The 17,267-nt window shown below is 62.4% G+C and overlaps 4 protein-coding genes across 4 annotated transcripts; all 4 read right to left on the bottom strand.

The window, feature by feature from the left end:
• Positions 1-258: 258 nt before the first annotated feature.
• Positions 259-1,653, bottom strand: LDBPK_050930 (ubiquitin-conjugating enzyme, putative; the record flags this gene model as incomplete). The annotated part of the gene is made up of 1 exon (XM_003858232.1): positions 259-1,653. The coding sequence occupies one exon, from the start codon at positions 1,651-1,653 to the stop codon at positions 259-261; it is 1,395 nt and encodes a 464-aa protein (XP_003858280.1).
• A 2,064-nt stretch (positions 1,654-3,717) lies between these two features.
• On the bottom strand, positions 3,718-6,984 carry LDBPK_050920 (paraflagellar rod protein, putative; the record flags this gene model as incomplete). The annotated part of the gene is made up of 1 exon (XM_003858231.1): positions 3,718-6,984. The coding sequence occupies one exon, from the start codon at positions 6,982-6,984 to the stop codon at positions 3,718-3,720; it is 3,267 nt and encodes a 1,088-aa protein (XP_003858279.1).
• Positions 6,985-7,489: 505 nt separating this feature from the next.
• Positions 7,490-10,798, bottom strand: LDBPK_050910 (hypothetical protein, conserved; the record flags this gene model as incomplete). Its single annotated transcript, XM_003858230.1, has 1 exon — positions 7,490-10,798. The coding sequence occupies one exon, from the start codon at positions 10,796-10,798 to the stop codon at positions 7,490-7,492; it is 3,309 nt and encodes a 1,102-aa protein (XP_003858278.1).
• Positions 10,799-12,590: 1,792 nt separating this feature from the next.
• Positions 12,591-13,451, bottom strand: LDBPK_050900 (surface antigen-like protein; the record flags this gene model as incomplete). Its single annotated transcript, XM_003858229.1, has 1 exon — positions 12,591-13,451. One exon carries the CDS (start codon positions 13,449-13,451, stop codon positions 12,591-12,593), a length of 861 nt encoding a protein of 286 aa, XP_003858277.1.
• Between the last annotated feature and the right edge of the window lie 3,816 nt (positions 13,452-17,267).

Here is a 17,267-nt window from a genome sequence, read left to right as displayed (position 1 = left end):
CCTCTCCCTCCCTCTTTCTCTCGTCACGAGTGGCGTTCACATCGCCATGGAGAGATACGACCCGGAGATGTGAGTCGGAAGCGCGGAGGTGGCCGTGACACTCGATGCACACAGCGTGATCAGCACCCTCCACAAACAAGCAAAAAAATTCTAAACAGCTGCAGCAACAGTTGTTCACGCTTGCGTACGGTGCAGCGCTACCGCCGCCCCTCTCCACACACACACACACACACACACACACACACCGCCTCCACCATGCTAGCTCATTAGCAGACCGCAGAGGCCACGACGCAGCAGGATCAGTACAACAAAGAGGAAGCTGACGATGATGGCGCGATCGAGAAGGCGTAGCGATATCGACACTTCCATGATGTTCACTCCAAAGACGACGCGCTGCGCAAATTGTGGCGGCGCGACCGCAGCAACAGCTGTTGAAAGAGGAGAAGCCGACGCCCCTGCCACATCAGCTGCAACAACGCCGTCTGCCACAGCGCTTGTCACCGGTGGCGTCGCGTCTGCGGCTGCTGCTGCGGCGAGCCCCGCTTCACTCCGAGGAGTATCGCGTACTAGGGACTCGAGGTGCATGTCGTAGAGGCGGTCAGGCTCTGCCGCTGCTGGTGGTGGTGGTGGAGGTACAGCCATCACCGGCGCTCGCACGACTCGAGCAGGACTCACGTCGGTGAAGCAGGAAAGCGCGTCGTCATCTTCGCTCATCGCCCCCTCCTCCTTTATGGAGGCGCCGCTCTTCGCTGTGCGCTCGTGCCCCGCTGGGCTGGGCGTGTGCAGTGTGTCATGGACGCCTGGTGTAGGTGACTGGGGCGCGGTCGCACCCACTGCCGTTGACGCGAACGCCGGTGAAGATGGCGTGCCCTTGGGGGCATTGTGGCTCTGTGGTGCGTCTGGGGCGGCTGCGGCTTTGGCAGCTGTCTCACTCGCATCCGCGGCAGCGGGCGACGGCGACAGCGTGGAAGAGGGGGAGGCGGACGGGGGAGGGGCGGGCGACGACGCGGTATCTGGAGCGTCTTGCTTTTCTCCTGCGTCCTCGGGCTTCGCCGTGGCGCTGGCAGCGGGGGCTGCGGGTGGTGGTGGTGGCAGCTTCGGCACCTGCGCCTCTTTCTCTGGCGAGGTTTCCGGGTACATTTTCATCTGCGTCTCCCACACGTCCTTCGTCGCCATCCCGCACGTGCTGCACGTGAACGACCACGTTTCTTTGGCCCACACCTCCTTCGTTTCGAGTGCAATCATGCTTTTTGGGAAGGCGCCAACGCCGAACTCGTCCTCCTGGGCCATAAAATGCCGCAGCGCCGTCAATGTCAGCGCAATGTCGTACGTCGGCTGCCACAGCTCCTTGTGGTAGCTGCTGATAGTCGAGCAGATCTTCTCACGCACAGCGAAGCGACCACTGCGGGTAAAGAAGAGAATGTCTGGCGGCTCCAGCGGGTAGGAGCGGGAGAAGATGAGGGCGCCGTGGTAGATGCCGTCCTTGTACGGAAGCGAGTTGTCGTCCCCACCGGGGCCACGCAGCGTGAAGTGCCATTCGAAAATGTTTTCCTCCAGTGGCGCGATGTAGTACTCGCGCACGCGGTTCTCAGGCTTCTGCAGGCGGCGGTACTCGTTGCTGAGCCGCTTGATGGCGGAGGACGCGTACGACATGCGGCGAGAACAGGGGTGGGGTGGGGGAAGGAGGAGAGCAGAGACACACAGGGACGGAGCGTCTGCGAGAGCGCGTGTGTATGTGAGTGTGTATGCGCGTCTCTCTTCGTTTGGCTGTCGGTCGAGGCCTTCACCTACTGTCTAATGGTTTCTCTTGTTCGTGGACGTCGCACAGCTGTAGCGACGATGTCATCACACCTTCTTCGCATGTGTTTCGTCAGCGCCGTGCATGGCGTTGCGCGCAGGGAAGCCGTTGGTGGGGTTGGGGCAAGGGGAGAAAGTGCGAGAGAGGAGAACGGGGCCACATGAGGGAAGGAGGGAGGGTAATGGTCATGCGTGTACGGCCCCAATACGCGGGGGGGGGGTGGAGGGACAGAGGGAAAGAGGTTCCGCGCACATGACGACGCACACGGGATGATCCAAGTCACTGTCTCTCCCCTCCATCCATCCTGCGCCGTCTGTGTGTCCGTATCTGTCTTTCCTTCTCCCTCCCCTGTCCATCAGCGCACGCAGCGCCGCCCTACTGTCGGCGGGCACACGTACACACAGATGCATACTTCTATATCTGTGTGCACGTATAATATATATATATATATATATGCTTGTGTGTGGAAGGGCTGATGGTTGAATGCCATGACCCTCATCCAACGCGATCGCTCCACAGACTCGCCGCTGAAAGAGCAGCACGCAAGAACACACAGACAAGAATGGGCAACTGCTGGCACGTGAGAGAGAGCAGGAGGAGAGCGTGTGGGACGTGGGATGTATGCGTGGACGGCGAGGGACCGAAAGACGCGTGCGCTGGAATGAGGCAAATAACGTTCCAGTCCGTCAACGCTGCGTTGCCATCACCACCACCACCGCCACCCACCTACTCCCCTCCCTCTTTCCCTGCTGTTCGCGCTTGTACAGCCCCCCTCCCTCCCAATCACACACCACACCCCGACACGTACGCTGGCACAAGAGCGACCATGCCGAGGGGCACACGCGCCAACAACACGGAGAAAAGCGAGCCACACATACAAAGAGCACTCCGCGACAAGGGCGATGAAAGAGGTGGTGCTCGCCTACACGCCTACATGCAACAGGCCATCATGGACATGCACCGCTCAGTCTACCTTTGCCGTGCGTGTGATGCAGTACCGCTCTCGATGATGGACTCTCGTTCTCGTATTGTTGCCTCCCTCATCATCATCTAACCCTGTCGACAAAACCTTCCCTACCCCCTCTCTCCTCCCTCCCCCTTATCCATCCATCCATCAAATATAGATGTACATGCTGCCACGCAAATCCAGGTGTAGACGGGAAAGGGGGTGGGGTGAGGTGGGGTGGAGGCTGACGTGTCTGCGTCTTGCTGTCATCAGGAGGAGCCAAGGAGGAGCGAGGGGTGGGGAAGGGGGAGGTGAGGGGGGTTTAGGTGACCAAGGAGCAATACATGTGTTCATATACACGTATACATATGTGCATACGGCGCTGCCGCCGCGCACCGTAGCGACCCCTCCCTCCCACGCACACACACACACACACACACACACACACAGGCAGGCAGAGACACGCGTTGACATCGTCATCGACACAACGTACAAACATGAAGGATGGAGGAGGGATGAGGAGAGCGGTGATGGTGTGTGTGTGGGGGGGGGAGTAATACATACATCTGAGGATGGGTGGATGCGTCCGGTGGCCCTTGCGTTGTGCCCTTACTCATGTATGTGGACGCACACACACACACACACACACACACACGACAACCTTTCGCATACACTTTACTTTTCTGTTCCTTTGCGGCCCCCCCACCCCCACCCCTTTCTACATCCAGGAGACAGAGGGGTTGGGGGGGGGGGCAGCAGTGAGGAGAAGTGTGACACACGAAGAAGGCAGAGGGAAGCTCCAAAAAAGATGCGGTTCAACGTGAGTGCCACATCAAACACACACACGAAAGGCGCTGTGTGTGCGCATCAGCCAGAGGGATGGATGTGAGAGCAGGAGAGAGGGGCGCGAACCTTGATACGGCATCTGGAGCCGCAGCTCTGGCGTGCTACCGCCATCCTCCATTGTTTCACATCATCGCTTGCTTCTCTTGCATCTAATGGAGGCCGCGCCGCTGCTGGTGTGGGCCCTGCCGCGATCGGTCACCGCCATCTTGGAGATGCCCTGCATGATGCGCTCCTCCGTCGCGTGTAGGCTCGACAAGGAGGCAGCTGTGGGGGCAGCAGCCACCGTGGCAGCTGTAGAGGTCTGATTTGCACCTTGCGGCGAGGGTTCTGTTGTCGTCGCGGTCGGTTCGTCGCTGCCGTCGCTGTGATCAGTGCGCTGCGATGGCGGGTAGGTGTGGTTCATTCTGCGAAGTGGAGGCAACTGACGACCGTTCTTCCCACAAAGGGCCCCAGAAGCAGTAGCGGTGGGGTTGGCCGCTTCCCCCGCGCTCGGCGGCCGTGGGCAGGAGTGCAGCGATCCGACAGCTTGCAGCCGCGGTGGCGATGGCGCATTCGTGCCGGTGAGGCCCTTCGCACCTTCAGTCCGAGTAGAGGAGGTCGTCGCTTGTGAAGCTGCCATGGTGGTGAGCGTCGCAGGGGAGCGTGAGGCGGCGCTCGAGGTCGGCCGCACGCCGATGCCATCCTCTATCAGTTTCTGGTACTCGAGAAGCTTCTGCGACCGTTGCTGCGTGCGTCTGGCGAGCTCCTCCTCGGGGGACACAAAGTCCACGCCAGCCTCGCGGAGCAGCTGCTCCGTCGGCCGGAAGCGTTCAAGCTGTAGTCGACTGCGCTGGTCGAGCTGGTCGATCTGCTTCTGCACCTCGGCCTTCGCGGCCTCATAGCGCTGCTTGGTTTTGCTGAACTCCTTCGCCTTCGGGTTGAGCGCGTCCATGGCAACCTCCTGCTGCAGCGTGTAGTACTCAATCTTCTTTTCGATTTCCTCGGCGTTGCGCGCCTTCTTGAAGCGCAGGTCGCCGAGCGTGAGGTAGAGGGCGCTGAACTGCTCCAGTCGGTCCTTGCGAAGCGCCACCTGAGAGTGGCTGAGATGACCTCGCAGCACCTCGCGGACGAAGGCCTCGACGTGACGGCAGCTAAACTGCACAGCCCCACTGTACTGGCGCACGCCATCGACAACTGTCTGTAGGTTGCGCTGCGTCTCGGCGAGGGCGGCTGCCCTGGCGTCTGCGAAGCACGCAAAGGATGCCGCGTCCGCCTCCCTCTGGCGCTCCTGCGTGACATGGCTGATCCAGTCGTCTACGAGGAAGCTTTGCGCCTGCTGCAGGTCGTTCAGCTGCTTCTCCAGCTGCTCCATCGCGCGGTAGCACGCCATCTGCTGGTCGCTGTTCGTCTGCCACGCCTTCTTCCATGTGTGGTTGTACGTCGACATATTGTTGCGCTGTCGATGACGCGCCTGCGCCACGGCCCGCCGCTTCTCCTTCACCCGCTCCGCATCGAGGGTGACCTCCGAGAGTTTGCTCGTGTGCTCCTCGATCACGCGCGTCAGCCGCGTCGTAAGCAGATCGCGCTGCTCCAGCACGCGCGTCAGCGGCGCGTCGACGCACACCTCTCCGTACTTCCGCATTATCGCCTCCAACTCGTCGTAGGGCCCTGCCATCGCCTCAGCCAGCGACGCCTGCTCGTAATAGAGCTCCTCGGAGCGCTGCATATCGCCGTTCGAGATTGCCTGCGCCTGCGCCTGCTGCAGCTCCTCCGCGTCAAACTTCATGCGTCGCAGCTTCTCACGCGTGTTCTCGTCCTTTTCCTCCAAGGTGGAGTTCGAGAGGAGCTCGTTCAAATTCTGGATCAGCGGCTGCGTCCAGGTTTGCAACTGATGCACGAGGGCGATTGGTTGTCCGCCGCAGCTGGCGTAGTGCGAGTCACGCGTAAAACGGGCCTGCAGCGCTGTGAGGCTGTCCTGCATGTGCTGAACGGCGACAGGTATGTGCTGCCAACTGATATCGTCGACTTGCGCGCCGGCTGTCGCTGCCCCGACAGCTGTTATTCCTCTTGTGATGGTACTGACGTCATTGTCTTTGCCCTGGCTATCAGCAAGCGCAGCCGCAGACCTCAGGTGTGCCTCGTAGGCAAACAGATGACACCGCTGCAGGGCCGCAAACTGCTGCTGCGTCTCCTGTAGCGGTCGCGCCACTTCACCGTCATCAGTCGGTGTCGATGAGGACAGGCTTCCCGCTTTGGTGACTTTAGTGTTGTCTGACGGTGCCGCCGGCGGCGATGCCGCTGTGGCGGAGGGGCGATAGAAGAGCTTCGCGTATTCCTCCAGTACGGCCTCGGCGCTCGTGCGCTTCCGTTGCTGCGCCGTGCGAGACACGGGAGAGTGCCTGGGGCTGCTGGAAGCCGAGCTGTGCTGGGCTTTCGCATTCCGGCTACCCACCATCTGGCTGCTGCTGGTTTTGTTGTTGCTACCACGCTTCTTCACGGGCTCGGAGTAGTGGCTCACCAAGCCACTCCCATTTCCGCTCTTTTTTTCCTCAGCATCGTCGTCGATGCCTCGCGGTGACATGCGCTGCTGCGCGAACTCGGGCGATGCAGGTGAGGCGGTCGGGGTCGCTGGCGGCGGAAGTGGCAGGAGCAACTGATCAGGAGTGACGCGCAACCCGCAGAAACGCGTGAAGACGGCGTCGCTGGCAAGCGCTCGGCGCTGGTGCAGGGACGGGAGGGTGTTCTGCTGCTCTGCGGCTGGTTTGCCGCTGCTGGCAACGTTTGCCGAGTTTGAGCTGTGCTGCTCAAGAAACGGGCGGTCTGCTGCTGCTGCGGCTGCGGCGACCGAGACGCTCGGCTGCTGCGGGGTCACCTCCTTCGTCCTTTGAACGGCATGCGCAGTGGGCGTGGCCACTGACCCGAGAGTCTCCTCGCCCGTCTCGGAGGAGGGAAGCAGGTGTACCTTGATGACGCGCTGCGAGGCCTCCTCGTATTGCTGCATGAGGCGCCGAACACGCCGCAGGTTGTCGTGCAGCGCGCTGAGCCGTTCGCTGGCACCTGACGGCGCTGTTGCCGTCACACTGGACAGCCGCGTCGCCGCCATGATGCTCGTCGGAGAGCCGGACTCAGCCGGTACAGGCCCGGGGAGCAGGGAGTTTTGCGAGCCCACGGTCGCGCTCATTGTGCGCGTCGCTTCGGATGCCTTTCGATGTGACTGGGCAGAGGCATCACTGGGGACAGCGCTGGCGGCAGCAGCACGAATCGCATATTCTAAAAGCACGAGCTGCGCATGCGCTGTGGAAAGCGCCGTCGATGTTTCCAGGGTGGGCGAGACAACCTCGTCGCCAGCGGCTGCACCACCACTGCCGCCGCCACTGGCGTTCGGCGCTGCCGCCGCGGGGGAGGACAGCAGCATCCTTCTTGATTGGCACGCACGCAACGACACGGATGGTGATCTTTGGTGCTGCCGTGTGTGGGTGCGGGCCGGTGGGTGTGTCAGATGATGTGCACTCGAGAGATGAGCGGCAGCGCAGTCAGGCCTTGACGCTGGGGCGGGAGGGTGGGGGAAGGAGAGAGAGCGGAGAGAGGATGGACGTGAGGTAATGGATGTGTGGGTTGGTTGCATCACGAGTAGCGTGGATGAGAGGTGCCGCATATCGAGGAGGGATGCGGCGCAGGACGGCGAAAGGGAGGGGAGCGCTGGTAGTGGTGGTGGTGGTGAGATTGGCACGCCATGTTGAAGGGTGCGACCGGAAACAACAAGGAACACACACACACACACACACACACGCGGAGGCTCACACTCATCCACGCGCGTCTGTCTCACGGGCGCTTCTCTGCGCACGAGGCGGGCCTTAACTCGTAGTAACATGGGGTGGGATGGATGGGTGAGGGAGGGAGGGAGGCAGGGAGCTGACTAGCTACTGCAGTGAGAGGAGGCGTTTGATGCCCTGCACAAAGCCGTCATGGAGGGAGGCTGGATAGTTGAGGAGACGCCGGCCGGTGAGGGGGTCCTGATGCTGGAAGATAGTTTCCGACGGGCTGCTGGCAGAGAACACAGTGTCGATTTTGGAGAAGGGCGGCATGAGCACAGCACCAATGAAGTCCTTGTCATGAAGGCTGCTCCCCGTAGCAGAGGATACCTCGACCTTGTCAAGTGCCGTCTCCGTCGCTGCTGTCACCTCCGTATCCCTGCGGCGTCGTTCGCCCATTGCCTCGTCGGCGTCCGCCTTCATACCACTGCCGAAGCGCATAGACGACGCAGGGCAGTAGGCGGCGTGGTTGTAGAGGCGTGGCCGCAGCCGCAGCGGCGGTGTCAGGATGGAAGTGCCGGTCGTCCGCACTGACTGCAGATGCGGGATAGACAACCACGTTCGTGGAAACAGATGCGTCAGCAACGGGTTTGCCGAGACGTCGAGTGACAGAAGGCCGATCAGACGCGGGTTCAGCTCCCCGAAGGCGTTCACGCTGTGATCGATGCTCTGCACCGGGTCGGTAAAGCTTGGGGAGAAGGCGCTGTCCTCGAGGATGCTGTAGAGCCGCCGCGTGGCGGACTGCGACACGTCGCTCATGGCGGCGATCATCGTCTCCGGCCACCGGTAGGGGCTCCACTGCTCATTTTGAAAGCGGGCCAGCGAGGCCACCTCGGAGAAGTAGGCGGCAAGGTCTTCGTGGTGGTTGCGCTGGCCGATCTTCTCCAGCCGACGCAGCACCCACTGCAGCTCGCTTCCGATCGCCGCCACAGACGCTAGAGGCCGCCGCGCCGAGGCCATTGCGAGGGAGGCAGAGGACAAGTTGCGTGGTTCCAACATGCGCATGCGAGAGCGACGGCCCCAGTACAGGTCAGAGCGAGGGGTGAGCACGCTGGCTTCCGGCGCTGACTTGCTGCTGCATTGCCGGGTCGCGGCTGCTGTTGCGGACGGAAGGTTCGCCGCCTCGCAAGCATCGACGAAGCCCGACTGGGTGCCGCTGGCACCACCGCTGCCTTTGTTGGTGCCCTCGCGCTTTCCATGAGCAGCGACAGCGTCTCGCTGCTCATCATACGCGGACGCGATGTCGTAGAAGTCCGGCAAGTACCCACGCAGCCCCATGTTCACCAAGTTCAGCTTGACAAAGGTGTACGGGATCGTCACGGTGGAGCTGTCGTTGCGCTGCTTGCCGTACTGCAGCCCCCGCGGCGCGGCCTCGGCAATCGTCCGGAGAAGGCGGCGCTGCATACTGAAGAGATCACCAGTGAGTGGCCGCTCGACGTCCTCGGCGTACTCCGGCGTGGCGAAGTCTGACGGGGGGCCTGAGAGAGTCGCTGATGGCGACGGTGATGACGGCGCCCATTCGTTGTCGCCGCCGTTGCAAGGGGCACTTGCGACGACGGGCTCGACCATCTCCTGGATGATGTTCTGCACGTCGATGTCGACGAGCAAGGTTGGTTCCGTCAGGACCAGGTGCGGGTGCTCGTACGCGAACATCTGCTCCGTCCACACCGACCGTTTCGATCTCGCAGGGGTGCCGCGGCTCGAGCGGGCTGCTGCCGCCGCCGCGGAGCTTGCGGATGCTGCCTTTGTGCTTCCGCTGCGCCCTGCGTCTCCGTCAGTGCCGGTGGAGGCGGCCGAGGGAGATGGCGGTGGTGCTGCCGCCATCCCATTGACGCCGGCAGCACCGCGTGATGAGGTGGGGGCCTTCTCCCAGATCATCTCGTCCATCGCTGCCGTGTCGTCCGTGCGGTCCCACTTGAGCCAGTACGCCGGCGCCGCCGAGGTGAACAGGCGGCGCGTCAGATGGCGTGTGTAGGCCGAGCAGGACGGCGCGGCGCAGCGCCGCTGTCGGCACCGCGGGCCGCGGCAGACAGAGAAGATGTCCTCCACGAACGCCTGCACAGCAGGGTGCTCGCTGTCGATCAGCGAGTTCAGCGGAACGCGGACGACGACGCACGAGACGCCTGGCCAGCTGCAGTGATCCTGCCCCACCCAGACGCTGCGCAGGACGGGGATGGTGGAGCTAAGATAGCGGAGGAAGTGGAACGTCTCCAGCCGCATGGCGTCCGCGTGCCGCAGCGCGCGCAGGTGGAGGCGCTGCAGATAAAAGACCAGCGACAGCCGTGCCAGCTCAAAGCGCAGCTGCCGCGCGTGCAAGTCTGGGCTGTCGGCGCCGTCGCCCGCCGCTGTTTCCGGCCGGCTCTGCGAGGCGTGGCCGCGACTCATGTAATCCAGCAACTGGTAGCTTCGAGCCCGCATGAGCCGCAGGTGCTGCATCATGGCGTAGACGGGCATGCGGTTGTAATAGAGCAGCAGCGGGACGCGGAGCTTAAAGTCTCGCGCGAAGGCGTTGTAGTTGATCAGCTCTTTCTGGACGCCTTTGTCGATGGCGCGGGCCTGACAGCGGTTGCACGACCCGCCCGACGTCGCCTGCCGCGTGCGGAAGAAGGCTCTCAGCGCCCGCTCGTACGGTGGGGGGTCCTGGCCAAACAGAAGACCTGATAGTCGCGTTGCGCTGCGGGCGATGGCCGCGACGAGCCCACGCTGTGTATTGGCTGACCATGGCGGTTCACTGCGAGCCAGCGAAAGAGAGGCCGCGTTGGGGGTAGCCACGTTCAGCCCTTGCTCATAGTGTGCGTCGGTCGCGTCTGGTGTCCGGTTGGACGGGGGCCACCACTCTATTTCGCACAGGTCCATTCGGCCCACCGTCGCCCCTATGCCGCCCAGCGCACGCGCGATAAGCGGCGGCCGCGCGTAACGGCGACGCCTGCCTTCGGAGCTGCCCGCCAGACCGCCGTCATCGCCCGCAGCCTCCGTGTCTGGAGCGGCTAGACCGAGGCGTAGGCCGCCGTCCTTTGAAGGGCCTCCGGCTCCGGTACCAGCGAGGCCGGCGCCTCCCACAGCACTGCTACCTGCAACACCGCCGCTCAGACCCCTGTACGACCCCTCGCCGGCAGCGTTCATGAGAATGTCGTGCCGCCCGCACAAGGTGCACTGGAAGTAGTAGAGGAGCATCAGTAGCAGAAGAAGAAGATACCGGCAGCGCGTCTTGTGCACCCGCACGTACATGTGATACGTGCGCATCAGCTCCAGCGCGTTGGACGAGCTCAGTAGCGATGTGGAGGCTGCTGCGGCTGCGGTGGGGGCGGGCGAGGAGGATGACGCGGTGGGGGACGGCGAGGCTACGTGTAATGGGAAGTCCATCGTAGACAGCGAAGACGCGGCAGGGCCGCTGCCTCCTCCACCGCGGAGTGTCATGTGTCGGCCCGAAAGCAGGAGAGGGAGGCAGACGCACACGCACGTACAGAGCGAGGCGAGAGGGAGAGAGATGGTGTGCACAAATCGAAAGAATGACGGTGGGTGTGGTTGTGCGCAGTGGCGCTCCACTCTCCATCACCGTTCCACGAAATAGATGATTCGAAATCAATGGAAATCACTACCATTGGACACATGAGCATGCACATATATACGCGTATATATATATATATATTTACATGTATGTGTGTATGCGCGTGTGTGTAGTGTGCACGCACAGACAAGAAGATGGCGGTGAGGCGGCCGAGGGGAGGGGGAAGTGGAAATGGAAGGAAGGCGGGATAGAAGGCGATGATGGAGGCCCATTCATGGATGGCGCGTCACGGTATACAAAATGCAACACGAGCGCTACTAAGATGCACACAAACACACACACACACACAGAGACCTACAGACAGCCGCGTACACCCAGTACACACACCCAGCGCGCCGACGGGCAGCAAGTCAGCAACACAGAATAATACACACGTTCATAGGCACATACGCGCAACAAGGAAACAAGTCAGAAAAGAACAAAGAGGGGCTACGCACATACACGAGGCATGTCCTCCTGCCCACATGCACGCAGTACAGCCGCACACCACTTCGCATTGTCCACGCTGTAGACGGAGGGCGATGCTTGCCTGCCGCGTCGCATGTGCGTGTGCATGGGAAAGAGCGAGACATGCAGGTATATATATATATATATATACGTATATAGGGGGAGGGGATGGCAAGGCAAAGAAACTAGGAAAGGTGACACCCACACCCACACCCACACCCACACAGGAAATGCGGAAGCGAGGTGCATTACGGCGTGCATGTGACCATGGAGATGATGCGGATGATGGCCAAGGTAGGGCGAGATGAAGCATAGTGATGCCGACCACGAGTCAGCTCGCGCTCACTCACTCGCTTCTTCTTTAGGGACGCATACACGTCCGCATGGATACCCCTGCACGTGAACACACACACACACACACGTACACATACGCGCATACAAAGGCACACGGGAAGGCATAAAAGCAAAGCCGTGCGCCTCCCCCGCCATCTGGTTCCCGCCCTCTCTCGTCGCTTGTGTATCGCGTGAGGTGCGCAGGGCGCAACTACACCCGTCTCCGTGCTCGCGCGAGCGATGTGTGTTGTGTGTGCGTCGCCGTCCTCGTCTTCGTCGTTGTCTCTCTTTCTCTCCATGCCCAAGAAGGTAACAGACGAAGGGGGAGAGGTCGATGCCGGTGTGTGTGTGCGGAGGAGGGGGGGGTGAGGGCGCTGTCGACTCGACACACCCGGCAGACCGACCGACAAGAGAGGCAGGCATGCAGGCACGGGGAGGGGTGTGAAGCATATGAGGAAGGGATAGGGTGAGGGGTGGTGGGTGGATGGGATGACAGGAAGGAAGCATGGGTAGCTGCCACCAGCGCACCACCATGGATGATGTGGCGGTGCGGTGGAGTATAGCAAGAATGAGGTGGGAAGAGGAGACACAAAAACCTATTAGACAATCGGAACCCCAATATGAGGCATGCGTGCCAGAGAATGGTGGCGGATGGCGGCGGAGGTTGTTGGCGGCAGCGGCAGTGTGCCCGTGCGTATCCCTCACCCCTCCCCACCCACCCACCCACTCCCGACACAAACACAGAGAGAGAGACATGTACGCGAGCCACGCGCACTGACCGCCTCCTTCTCCGTAAACAATGGATTCCTCGTATTCATTCGCATCTCTCTGCCTCTCCTCATGCCGGTTCCCTCTTACTGCCTACGCGAGGAGCGACGCCACCGCGATGAGAACGCCGGCCACGACTGCCGCGACGCTCGCGCGGCTGCAGGCAATCGCGGCGGCGTTCGCCTTGGCTTTACAGCTCATGTGCTGGACCGTGCACGTGTTGGCCGTCATGCAGTCCTGCGTGTTCACCTGGGGCTGGCTGCTGATCAGCTGCATCATCATGTACATGCTACTCGAGAACTCCGAGGGGAGGCAGCCACAGAACTTACAGCCGGTGGTGTCGAAGGAAACGGCGCCAAATGTGGCAAGGCTCGCCGGGATGGAGCCCTTCATCAGGCTGTTGCCTGTGAAGTGCATGTACTGGAGCGACTTCATGCTCTTGGCGTCCCAGGCCGGCAGGTTGCCGCACGCCTTCGTGTTTGACACGTCCAGAATCACGAGGTTGGCGAGGTTGTTCCACGCCTGCGGGATGGTGCCCTGCAGCGACGTGTTCATCAAGTACAGTTCCTGCAGCTGCCTCAGTTGTCCGTAGTGCTCCGGAAAGGCACCGGTGAGCTCGTTGTTCCCCATGAGGTTGATGGTGATCACACGCACATTGGCAGGCTTGAAGCCCGCCTTGGAGCCGTAGCCGGGGATGGTGCCCGTGAGGCCGATCTTGGGGAGCAGCATCGTCACCGTCTGCTTAACCGTGTCGCAGGAGATGCCCTCGTACTTGCAAATATCCTTGCCGGACCACACGTATTTGAGCGGGTACTTGCCTGACCACAGCTTCACGAAGTACTGCGTGCTCCCGTCGGAGATGGTGGCGGCGGTGGCGGTGGACACGACACAGAGCAGCGCTAGCATGGTGGCGAGAGCCGCCACGCGGATAAGTGCGTCGCGGATGATGGCCATTGCTGAACCGGAGTGGGGAAGGGGGCGGTGGCGAGCGAGGGTGGGGAGAAGATGACAGTCTACGGCGGGGAGGAGGAGAGTGACGTGGTTGTCTGGTGAGACGCAGGTTTTGTGAGGAACAGGCGCCAGGCGGGTATGCGTGTGTGTGTGTGTGTGTGCTCGTGTGAGCGTGTCGCAATGCCAACAGGACGGATGTGGAGGGTGGGGGGGGGGGAGCACGCGATGCAGAAAATGGAGGCGAGGCAAGAAGTACGAGTACAGATGCGCATGACCGTGACATGGCGCGCTGCGACAACGATGAGGAACCCCTCTGGCTTATCATCCACCATCCCTCTTTTGCCTCGGTGGAGGACAGCGCATGTGCAGGTGTGTGTGTGTGTGTGTGTGTGTGCGTGTGTGAATGTGAGGATGCTCGAGGCGTCCATCGAATCGTACGGGTTATCCTTGATTCGCCTCACCTCCCATTCTCTCGTTCCGCACTACATTTCCACGCCATCCGGCTCTTCACGAAGTCATGTGTGCTTCAGGTTATTGCAACGCTCATCGTTTCGCTGGGGAAAGAGGGAGCCTTCACATCCCCGTTCGCCGCCACACAGCAACACTAGCAAAGTCGTCGAGAGCTACACCCCGCCCCGCCCACCTTCTTGACATGAGGAACGTTGCAGAACCTTCGTCGAAGGTGCGGCGGAGAGAAGGTATGCGTTTGTGTGTGTGTGCTAAGCGGCACAAGGAAATGATTGCCGAGAAAGCGATGGCACGACACACAGAGGAGGACGCGTGGACACGTGCTGATGGATGATGTCAGCGGACGACCCTCTCTACGCACGTGCCCGATAATGCTCCCTCTTCTCCCCCTTCCGCCCTTTGCGTGCCACGCACCAATCGAGTTAGTAGGCGGCCGATGAATACAACATACTAACACAGGCAAGAGACCCATCGATAAACAAACCGGGGGGGGGACGATGGGCGCAGCTGAACTGAGCGCGCAGGGGCCCACAGACACGTAAAACAGAAACACGGTCAAGCGGTGCCCACACGGTCAGTCATCCACATCCCAGCGTCACCATCACGGATCGCACACAACTGGACATTACGCACGACTCTCTCCTCAAACTTTCCACGCGGCAGTATCTCTCTCTCTTCCACATTTTTTTTTTCGCTGTGTGCCGTCTACGTCTGCCTATAGCGGTAGGGTGAGTAGCGCGCGCTGCTTCGCAATGAGCTCCGTTAGCGACGGCAGAGTGCGCTTCGGCAGCCCCAAGACGTTACGACGTGCCGCTTCCATCTTGACTTGCCGCTCCAGCTCGTCGGCAATGTCGTCCTTCGCGGCTGCAGAGAACGGTGTGGTGGCCCCGCCGCGCAGCAACTGCGCAACGTCGCCGTCCACCACGTGGTGCGACAGGTACGACGCCGGCGACAACGCAGGGGGCGGGCCGAGCAGCGGGCGCATGTGCGAGTGCAGGAGCGGCTGCAGGTAGGCCGCCAGAGCGCCGTCTTCTTCCGAGAGCAGTGGCACGTACGCGCCGATGCTGCCGAGTGCGGTGCTGTAGTACACAATCTTCGTCGCAAGAGCCGTGTCGGTGCCTTGCGAGGGGTCGTACGGCTGCACATGCAGCGCTGTCACAAGCTCGCCGACGTGGTGCCGCGCAACCTCGCGGAACGTCTGCTTGGTGCGCAGGTAGGTCTCCTCGGCGATGAGCTCCGCTTCCTGCAGCTGATGAACGGGCTGCGCGAATTGTGTGCGCGTGGTCTCGGGGATGCGCAAAAACACGACCGTGCCAAAGCGGTCCGACGCGGCGATGGTGCGCTCGTCCACAGCAACAACACTCGTGATGTGCCGCGGTACGCTGTCGGTCATGATCTGCAGCAGAAACGATGGCGTGGCGGCTGTCGTCGCTCCCGCCGCACCATGCGCAGCCGCGGGGGCGGGGTACCCGGGCTGTAGCGCGGCAATGAACACGGAGGCGTTCACGGTGCCGCAGATGATAAGCAGCTGCTTCTCCCGCGCCATCCGCATGCCCTCGGCGTCTCCGTACGGACACTGGTAGAGGTCGGCAGCAAAGAATGACACGTTGCGCGTGTTCAGGTTCCGGCTGCCCGGCGGCGACGCGAAGACGTAGTCGATGGCGGTGATGCGCTGGCCGGGCGTGCTGGTGAGGTGGCGGCGGCGCAGGAGGTGCTCCTTGCCCCACGAGTAGATGCGCAGCCCCTGTGCGGCGCCCATGCCGACAAGCAGAATGCCCACCGGCTCGCAGATGCACAGCGCGGAGGGGTAGTCGGGCTTCGCATCCCCACCCACACCGTTGCCTCCGCCGCCGGCGGCAACGGCACTGCTGTTGGCACCGGAGCGACGATCCCTGCCGCTGCTGCTGCTGTTGCCGCTACCGCCGGTCTCATCCGGCCGCAGGTAGGTGCTGTGTAGCAGCTCTAGCCTCAGCAACAAATCAGCGCCACCGCCGTCACCGCCGCCAACGCTGCCACTGGCGCACCGGAATGTGCGCAGGAAGCCATGCCGCCACGACGCAGCCGTGCCACAGCCAGCCCCGTGCGTGTACGAAGATGCCGTGCCGACGATGACGACCGGCTCGCGACCAAACTCCTTGAAGAAGCTCCCCACGGCAACGGAGGTGATCGCTTCGTTGGGCTCAAAATGGATGGGCGGCAGCAGCCGCTGGGCATCCCGGTGGTAGAGCTGTAGCGTGCTGTGGTACGCGTTGGGGCGTCCAAGGGAGCGCTGCGGCGCCGTGTACGGGATGCCGCCGTACAGCCCCTCGGCGTAGAGTGCACCGCGGTCCTCGGCCTGCGTGGTGCCCGCCACGCGAGCCGTGAGGAAGGCTCGATCCTCGGCGCGGTGCCGCTCTACCTCCTGCCGGCCATGGCTGCGGTGCTCGACACCGCAGAGAATGAGGTACGCTGGCCGTGTTGGGTGCTGCAGGAGCCGGCGACCCGCCAGCGGCAGCGGATGGTGCTGGAAGCTGTACTCAACGCCGCCCGAGCCGGGGCCACCACCGCCACCTCCACCAGCACCACCACCACCGGCGCCGATGTTGGACACGTAGAGAGCCAACTCGCGGTTCTGCACGGCGATGACCACCTCCTGCTGCTGCTCGCGCGGAACGAGGGTGATAGACTCGACCGCGGCAAGGGCGTTCTCGTCCTCCTCATTCGCGCTGTCCTGCGCCCCTGGGGCCGCCGAGTCGCTGCCGTTCGCAGTGGCAGCGCTGACCCGTGACGGAAGCACGAACCGCGCAAACGACGTCGGCCGCGTTGGAAAGCTGTACGGCGCCATCCTCACCGTCCTCTCCTGCATCTCGCACCGCCACGTTCGCTCGCCCGAGACGATGTAGCAAAAGGTTTCGCCATCGCCCGCGACGAGCTGGCACGGGCGGGTGCCACACCACAGCTCCGCTGTCGCGGTCACCTTCGCGGACGACGGGTTCAGCTCGCACCGCGTCACCATGCCGTCACTGTGGCCGACGAACAGGAATAGCTGCCGTCGCCCCGCCGCGGCGGTCACGTCGCCACGCACACGGTTGCCGCCTCTGCCGCCGCGCGGGCCCGCACCACCGATCAGCGCTGCCGCCGCGTCACTGCTACCTCGCGTGTCGCCGAGATAGGTCAGGAGAAGAGAGGTGATCGTCACCTCGGCTGCCGACGACGAGCCGGCGTCCAGGGTGCCGCTGCGACGACAAGTGATCTTCTCCAGAGGCTCGCGCAGCTTGCGGGGGTGGACGAGGTATACCTCGTGGTTCACCGTCGCGATGGCCGCGAGCTGCTCCGTCTGAGCCGCCGCCGCCGCCGCGGCGGCAGAGGCGG

This window comes from Leishmania donovani, chromosome 5 (assembly GCF_000227135.1).
Source record: "Leishmania donovani BPK282A1 complete genome, chromosome 5".
NCBI lineage: Eukaryota > Euglenozoa > Kinetoplastea > Trypanosomatida > Trypanosomatidae > Leishmania > Leishmania donovani.
This window is presented reverse-complemented; position numbering and strand designations above follow the sequence as displayed.